The sequence below is a fragment of the Eriocheir sinensis genome, unplaced genomic scaffold (genome assembly GCF_024679095.1).
Source record: "Eriocheir sinensis breed Jianghai 21 unplaced genomic scaffold, ASM2467909v1 Scaffold34, whole genome shotgun sequence".
NCBI lineage: Eukaryota > Metazoa > Arthropoda > Malacostraca > Decapoda > Varunidae > Eriocheir > Eriocheir sinensis.
This window is the reverse complement of record NW_026111654.1, coordinates 295,992-304,859: the sequence shown is the minus strand read 5'-3', so window position 1 is coordinate 304,859 and position 8,868 is coordinate 295,992. Positions and strand designations below refer to the sequence as shown.

The following is an 8,868-nucleotide window of genomic DNA, read 5'->3' as shown; positions in this document are numbered from 1 at the left end:
GTGCATTCCCATATTTTGAGTTCATTGTTCTCCCTTCGCATATTAGCCATGATGTTTCACACTGAAGCAATCCAGATACATGAACGGACTACCCTCACAGCCAGCACAAAAGGTTGACACTTTCTTTGCTCTCTTTGCTGCAGTTTTCCATCCTTTGTTCAATGAGGAGCCATAATTTGAAGACGGACTGTAGAATTCACCACAAGAATCTTCATCACCAGAGCCATATTCTGGAATGACACTCTTCGCCTTCTTCGCGGTAGACAAATTGATGGGTTTCATTACCAGTAAAAAAATACAAGTAGAATTGGTTAATTTACTGTATTGTAAGGTAAACAGTTGAACAATTGTAATAACAAATCATATACAGTAGCTTATATTCATATATATGCACAGAACAGCCATCTTGATGGCCTGCCCCAAAATGGGTAAGGCCGCAACAGATTCATATAACATTATATTGTTGCGGCCTGCCCCCACGTGAGTCAGGCTTTGTCAGGCGCAATTACGCTCCACAAGCCGCCAGCATAACACCACCCCTTCTCTATCCCGTGGCTGCTGGCAAACTGGAGATATTTACATTCAAAATCATCGCAACATCGTGGCGGCGGTGTTGCTGCCAGCCGTAAGATATTTGTTAAATTAGATATGAAATATAATCAAACATCAATAAGAAGTAGTTGGTGTATGTAGACAGTCCACAAACACCGATGGGAGTTATATAGCGGGAAACATGAGGGGTGGCGGGACGGGTTGTGTAGTGAAGTGCCTATTAAGCAGCGTTGATGAGGGCGATGATTTCCTTGGACTCCTTGGGGTACACCTTTCTGGCTTCTGTGAATATGTATACTGCCATCTCTGTCTGATCCTTGGTGCAGACGCCAGTCTTCTGGATGCATTCTCGGACCATCCACGGATAAATCACTGTGACAGGAAGACGGAATGATGAGTCAGATGCACAATCAACATCTCGATTATGATATTATTGAGTGCATTGTACAGGAGGAAGTTACGAGTTAGATGCACAGTTACCCTTGAATACTCGATTATTATATAACTAACAGAAACAAGTCACATACACAATCTGTATTCAATGAAGTGAGAGGTAAAGTATAAGGTGGTGTCGATGTACGAGAAGATAAAAGACTTACCTAAGATTTGTCTAACTTTGTCATTGTGGGCGCATAGTTCACAGTTCTTTCCAAAGAAGCAATTGTTCACCAAGTTCCCAAAAGTTCGATCGTGAACTAATCCATATAACTCAGACTTGCTTGCATTGGAAAGGCTGAGGGTCGGAATCTGATCTTCGGTATATCCTGAAGGGCAGCCCACCTGCTGGCCCATGGCGCCTGCCACCATGGCCAGGGCCACAGTCATGACCGGGAGCAGAAGACGAGCCCTGTGGAAGGAGAGGTGTCGTTGTTATAGACGCAAGCGTCGCACATCTCTGTCACGGATGTGGGATCAAAATATAGAAAATGTCAGAGATTATTTATTAAGGCGAGGTTACACTGTCCGTTTTTCTCCAACCTTTGGGCGTACGAGTAACAGCGGTCGCCCGTTCTCCCAACCGGGAGCGAGTTGTCGATTGTCCGTACGGATGGAAAACGCAAAGTATAATCATACCAAGTATTTTCACGCGCAGGAGAGGCATGGCAAAGAGGTGACGTCATGGTGCCTCGGTGGATCCGAGGCATGGAGGTAGAATTGATGGAGTCGACACGGCCCGCTAATCCCATTCATTGAGGTGAATCCGCCCAACTGTCATTTTTAGGGCCGCGAGATGAGGGATACCCGGGTGAGAACTCACGTCCACTACCTTAGTTGCTAACTCAAGACTCCGTCTCATTCATTAAGATGATGGTGCTTTTGAGTACTGTTTTTTTTTTTTTTTTTTTTTTTTTTACAGCAAAGGAGACAGCTCAAGGGCACAAAAAAGTAAACATTAATAAAAAAAAGCCCGCTACTCGCTGCTCCTAAAAAGAATCCAAAGAGGTGGCCGAAAGATAGGTCAGTTTGGAGGAGAGGTGTCCTGATACCCTCCTCTTGAAAGAGTTCAAGTCGTAGGCAGGAGGAAATACAGATGAAGGAAGATTGTTCCAGAGTTTACCAGCGTGAGGGATGAAAGAATGAAGATGCTGGTTAACTCTTGCATAAGGGGTTTGGACAGTATAGGGATGAGCATGAGTAGAAAGTCGAGTGCAGCGGGGCCGCAGGAAGGGGGTAAGCATGCAGTTAGCAAGTTCAGAAGAGCAGTCAGCGTGGAAATATCGATAGAAGATAGAAAGAGAGGCAACATTGCGGCGGAATTTAAGAGGTAGAAGACTATCAGTATGAGGAGGAGAGCTGATGAGACGGAGAGCCTTTGCCTCCACTCTGTCCAGAAGAGCTGTGTGAGTGGAGCCCCCCCACACATGAGATGCATACTCCATACGAGGGCGGACAGCAACTGTGCAGGGGAGAAGAACTGGCGGAGACGGTACAGAACGCCCAGCCTCGAGGAAGCTGATTTAGTAAGAGATGAGATATGAAGTTTCCAGTTGAGATTTTGAGTTAAGGATAGACCGAGGATGTTTAGTGTTGAGGAAGGTGATAGCTGGGTGTTGTCAAAGAATAGGGGATAGTTGTTTGGAAGATTGTGTCGAGTGGATAGGTGGAGAAACTGTGTTTTTGAGGCGTTGAAGGACACCAGGTTCTTCTTGCCCCAATCGGAAATAATAGTAAGGACTGAGGCTAAGCGTTCTGCAGCCTCCAGCCTTGAGTCGTTAAGTTCCTGAAGGGTGGGTCTTCTATTAAAAGAAGTTGAATAATGCAGAGTGGAATCATCGGCGTAGGAATGGATAGGACAGTTCGTTTTGGAAAGAAGATCATCAATGAACAACAGAAAAGAGGGAGATAGGACAGAACCCTGTGGGACACCACTGTTAATAGATTTAGGAAGAACAGCACCGTCTACCACGGCAGAAATAGAACGGTCAGAAAGGAAACTGGAGATAAAGGTACAGAGAGAAGGATAGAAACCGTAGGAGGGTAGTTTAGAAAGCAAAGATTTGTGCCAGACCTTATCAAAAGCTTTTGATATGTCCAGCGCAATAGCAAAAGTTTCACCGAAACGGCTAAGAGAGGATGACCAAGAGTCAGTTAAGAAGGCTAGGAGATCACCAGTAGAACGCCGTTTGCGGAACCCATACTGGCGATCAGATAGAAGGTCAGAAGTGGAAAGGTGCTTTTGAATCTTCCGGTTAAGGATTGATTCAAAAGCTTTAGATAGACAAGAAAGTAAAGCAATAGGACGGTAGTTTGAGGGATTGGAGCGGTCACCCTTCTTAGGTACAGGCTGTATGAAGGCATACTTCCAGCAAGAAGGAAAGGTAGATGTTGACAGGCAGAGGCGAAAGAGTTTGACCAGGCAGGGTGACAGCACGGAGGCACAGTTTTTAAGGTACCGCACATTTATTGTTGCGGTAGATCTATTTCATAAATACCTGACCTGTCAACACCCGGCAGCCTGGCCGAACCCATTAAGGGGCAGCCTGACCTGACCACACCTGACGCCTGGCAGGTGTCCACAACCTTGCGGCCCTTAGAATGACAGTTCGGCGGATTCACCTTCTAGGGCTGATATCGACCTCCATGGTACGAGGACAGAAATCGGAGTAATTGATGGGTGACTTGTATTTTTTGTCCACTGTACGAGTATACTACCTTTTCAGTCATTCTGTTATTTCATTATTAATTCCAAGTATACCCTTCTTAATTAACTGTGAAAAACAATTCCACGTTTGTGTTTATAATTGGATGTGCGACCACCTACAGCACATTTATTTGGCATCCTGGTCCACATCGGACCTGTGCATCCGACCCCGTCTCGTTGCAGACTGATTTGGTTCCACGCAACGGCCCGCAGGCAGCGTGACGTCATGCGCTAGCCCGACGAGATTTTAGCGGAAAGTGACCAGACCTGTTGTAATTAGAGTTTGGGAAAACGGTTCGGGATACGAGCAACCGCCCGGCTGTATGTAAAAAAGACGACAGCTGTGTCTGTGAGTAGAAAACGAGAAGTGGGAGGTCGCCTACCAAGAGAATCGTAAAGTGGTTTTGCAGAGCTGCTTTGTCTACAAGATAAGAGAACACCCCGTGTTGTGGGACCACACACATAAAAACTTCGCCAAAAAGAATTTAATGTGTGAATGGTTCAGGATTATTGCTGCTCTTCCCTCATTGTGGTGTCTTGCTTGGATATGAGTGGGACTACCGTTTCCAATAGTTAATAAAAACTCTTCTGTCTCCATTCGATGAAGATTGTTCACAGCACTCTGACCAGGAATGGGTAAACACTTCTGTCCTCCCTCTTTGAAGCTCTGATCGTACACACAACCGCCTTTTCCTTCCATTTAACTGTGGCAACAAGTCCATAACATAAGTAACAGCAGCACAAGCTGCAGCAGCCCTTAAAGTTGGAGCTGCCGGTTGCCTGTACCGCCAACACGGTTGGAGGAAAAAGACTCAGTGTGACACCGCATTTAGACTAAACTAAATCCGGCGTTAACAGGCACCGAATCGGATGTATGTGATTGTTGACATCACTGCTCTTACCAGAATATGTGTAAGAAGATAAGGCGTAACTCCCAATAAATAACCTACCTGGTAATAACAGGAAAACTCGAAATGTAGCCTACACCGATGAGTGCTAGAGTGTATGCTGCCCTGCTCTAATTCTGAAGGTCCGGGATCGATTCCCTACTCAGTGGTGCACATTTCGAGTCTACCTTTTTGCTCTCCACCAAGATGATGAAGTTAATCGGCTTTGGTTTATCTTGTGCAGACAGCCAACAGGTCACTTTTCACACCTCAGCTTGTCACATCTATTTGTTGATAAAAGTTATCGGAGGATAAAAGTTAAGACAGAAGAAATCATGGAGACTAAATCGATATTAACTACAGAACTATTTGTATGGTTTTCGTAACTACATGAATAATAAAACATTACGAGAGGAGACCGTGAATGACTATGGCAACTCAACAGCATCAACAACAGTAACACAACCTGTCTACTTACATAGTTGCTGTGAGTGTTTCAAGGGATTTCCGGAAGACTTGTGTGGCAGCCAGAGAGGCGAGCATTTATATACACTCCAGGCGGCGTCCAGCGTGTCCTTGAGTGAGGAATGGGGGAGGGAGAGCTGCCAGATACTGATTTTAGGCTTAATATTGAATTGTTACCTGCGCTGAGTCACTTATTGCACATCACGCGACCTTGAGGAGGAGGAGGAGGATCATAATGACGAGGAGGAAAGGGCAGAGAAGGTAAAGGAGACTTTTCAAAGGAAGATAATTCTGAAAGATTTATTTCAAGCTTTGCAGCACAAGTCTGTCACTTTAGAATTATGTAACACACACACACACACACACACACACACACACACACACACACACACACACACACACACACACACTCCGTGGAGCAACTGGTTAGAGCGCTGCGCTGCCAGGCTTCACGATCTGACAGGACGGCGGCTCGAGCCCGCTCAGGCCAGATTCTTTTCGTTCATCATCATCATCATTATTTCATCGACGCCTGCTCCTAGAGCTCCCACCAGGGGATGACCACGGTAGAAGAGCTTCCAACTTTCTCTATCCAGACATTCCCTCTTTGCCTGCTCAAAGTTTCTCAAAGATCTTTCCCCACCCCCTCCCCAACGTACTCTTGCACCCTATCCCTCCATTTCACTGGAGGTCGTCCTCTAGCATTCCCTCCCTCTATCTCACTCACATACACCCTTCTGGTCATCTTACTCTCCTCCATTCGCTCCATGTGGCCAAACCACTTTAAAGTCTGTCGCTTCACTTCTTCCACCACTCCACACTTCTTCCCTTCACCCCCATGACACATTCTAAAACGCTCGTACACACTTTCATTACTCATTCCATCCATTCTACTCACACCACAAGCACTCTTCAAATAACTCATTTCCACTGCCTGCAATTTAGACCTCTGACTTTCATTCCAGGTCCACGTTTCACTTGCATATGTGAGGGTTGGTACTATTATTGTATTTCTCAAATCCCTCTTTACCTCCATGCTCACACTTCTGCCATTCATGATTCGTCCCAAAGACCCTACCACCCTTCTTCCTTGCAATGCCCTTTCTCTTATCTCTCCCTCCGTACCACCATGCTTACACATAACTGATCCAAAGTACTTAAACTCATTGACCTCCTCCATTTCTTCACCATTCAAAATTATTTTGCATTCTTTTTCACATTTAATTCCCACTCTGTATGGGCATACAAAACCTACAACCTCACTTCTACTTCGCTCACAAACCATCACTTTACTTTTGTTGACATTTACTCACAGCTTTCTCTTGTTACAGACACTATCAAAAACACTGACCAAGATTTGTAGGTCACTTTCATTTTCTGCAATGAGCACTGTGTCATCAGCAAACAGTATCGAGTTCAGTACCCACTTCCTTCCCTCATGGAACAGTCTTACTCCAACTTCTCCAACTTTGCCCTTCATTTCTCTAATGACACCATCCATATAAATATTGAATAACCATGGTGACATGACGCGCCCTTGTCTTAAGCCCACTTTTATCTCAAAATGTTCACTTGTTTCTCCAGTAATTTTGACACATGCAGATGCGTCCTCATAGAAAGACTTTATTACACTAAGCAGTTTTCCTCCCACACCATAAATCTTTAAAACATCCCACAATGCAATCCAATCGACTCTGTCATAAGCTTTTTCCAAATCCATGAAGGCCGCGTATAGTTTCTTTCCTCTTGCTATTATTTTTTATATTACCATCCTGAAGGCAAATATCTGATCCACACATCCCCTTCCCTTCCTGAAGCCTCCTTGTTCTTCACTGATTTTCTCTTCTGTAAGTCTTTGCACCCTCTCTATTATGACTTTTCCATATACCTCTCCGGGTATACTCAGGAGACTTATACCTCTATAGCTCCCACATTCCCCTCTCCTGCCCTTCCCCTTGTAAAATGGGACAATGATGGCTTTCGTCCAGTCTGTTGCCCCTCCCCCACCCACCCCTCCCATGCTACTTCACATATCTTGACCATCCATTTAACAACTTCATCTCCTCCACACTTCAATATTTCTGCTGTGACTTCATCAATTCCTGCTGCCTTTCCATTTTTTTAATCTTTTTATTGCCTGATTTACTTCTTCATATGTTATACTTCTTTCTTTATATACTCCTCCTCTACCTCTGCTCAAAACTGCTGGACGTCCATCCTCAAAATTCATTAAGTTTTTGAAATATTCTCTCCATCTCTCTTTCACAGCTTCCCCGTCTTTCAACATCTTTCCATTCTCATCCATAACTTCATTTATTTTACTTGAGGAGATATTTTCTGCATTTCTTTCGTTTTTTACTTATTCCCAATATGATTTCCTGTTCCCTTTATATTTTTCACTTAATCTTTTTCCAAAGTCTTCATCAACTCTCTTCTTACTTTCTTTTATTGCTTGTTTTAATTTCATTTTGCATTCTCTATATTTCTTTTTCCTTTCCCTTTTTACTTGCTCAGAAACATTTCTTTCTTGAGTTTTCTTAAAAAGTTCCCTTTTCTCTTTTACTACCCTCCTTCTGTCCACCATGAATTTCCTTTTCTTTTTCCATCTCTTACCACTTTCATCCCTTACACTTTTTTTGTTGAGGTTAACATTATTTCTTTAAATGTTCCAAAACCTTTTTCAATATTTGTATTACCTTTTATACTTTCCCATTTTCACTAAAGGCCTCTGCCATTTCACAGTTATACTCATCTTTTATTTCTTTTTCCTGTAACTTTTCTATCTTCAGTATTTCCTTTTTTACTTCACCTTTCTTTTCAAACACCCACTTTTCTTTCAGCTTTAACTTTGCCAGCACTGCAAGATGGTCAGATCCATCGAACATTCCTCTTACTACCTACGCGTCACAAATTTATTTTCTAAGCCTTTCATCTACTGCCATATAACCATCTACTCTGTTCCCTCCTACTAACTTTATCCTAAATTTCAATCCAAAGCTGGATGTTGCGCCTACGTGCGCAACGACATCACTTGCTCTCGTGCCCACAACCTTGACTCTTCTGAATTTTCTACCATCTGGCTAAGACTTCATTGTCATTCTATTACTAAATACATCTGTGCTGTTTATCTCTCACCTAACTCTACTAACTATGTAAATTTTTTTGACTATTTGAACTCTAAAGTGGAGCACATCTTGACCCACTCTCCCTTCGCTGAAATCTCCATCCTAGGAGATTTCAATGTTCACCACCAGCTTTGGCTTTCATTCTCTTTCACTGGCCATCCTGGTGAACAAGCCTACAACTTTGCTATCCTCAACGACCTAGAGCAGTTGGTCCAGCACCCTACACGTATTCCCGACCGTCTTGGAGACCGGCCCAACATTCTAGACCTCTTCCTTACCTCTAACCCTTCTGCTTATTCTGTCAAACTGTTCTCTCCGTTGGGCTCCTCCGATCACAATCTTATTTCTGCATCCTGTCCTATCGCTCCTGTACACCCTCTGGACCCACCGAAGAGGCGATGCTTCTGGCATTTTGCTTCAGCTCGGTGGGACGACCTGAGGATGTACTTTTCCGATTTCCCGTGGAATGATTATTGCTTCCAGGATAGAGACCCTCTGTGTGCTCAGCGCATCACAGAGGTGATTGTCTCTGGAATGGAGGCATACATTCCTCGTTCTTTCTCTACTCCTCACGCTAAAAAGCCTTGGTTTAATCACGCTTGTTCTCGTGCTGTCAATGATAGAGAGGCAACTCACAAAAGGTACCAGAGCCTTCAAACTAATGCTAATTATGAACTCTACATTTCTGCCCGGAATC

General features: G+C 44.0%; 1 protein-coding gene across 1 annotated transcript; it reads right to left on the bottom strand.

Moving 5' to 3' along the window:
* Positions 1 to 306: 306 nt before the first annotated feature.
* LOC126991785 (uncharacterized) lies at positions 307 to 5,150 on the bottom strand. The gene is made up of 3 exons (XM_050850460.1): positions 5,060 to 5,150; positions 1,152 to 1,399; positions 307 to 924 (listed from the first exon to the last, which is right to left on the bottom strand). The coding sequence occupies exons 1-3, from the start codon at positions 5,122 to 5,124 to the stop codon at positions 773 to 775; spliced, it is 465 nt and encodes a 154-aa protein (XP_050706417.1). The 5' UTR covers positions 5,125 to 5,150; the 3' UTR covers positions 307 to 772.
* Positions 5,151 to 8,868: the final 3,718 nt, after the last annotated feature.

Bases quoted from the DNA above. Each gene is read 5' to 3' on its own strand.
- LOC126991785 (XM_050850460.1), bottom strand. From the start codon at position 5,124: ATGCTCGCCTCTCTGGCTGCCACACAAGTCTTCCGGAAATCCCTTGAA. The intron at 1,400-5,059 runs GTAAGTAGACAG...CTCCTTCCACAG, and splicing joins GAAACACTCACAGCAACTAT to GGCTCGTCTTCTGCTCCCGG. The intron at 925-1,151 runs GTAAGTCTTTTA...TTCCTGTCACAG, and splicing joins CAAAGTTAGACAAATCTTAG to TGATTTATCCGTGGATGGTC.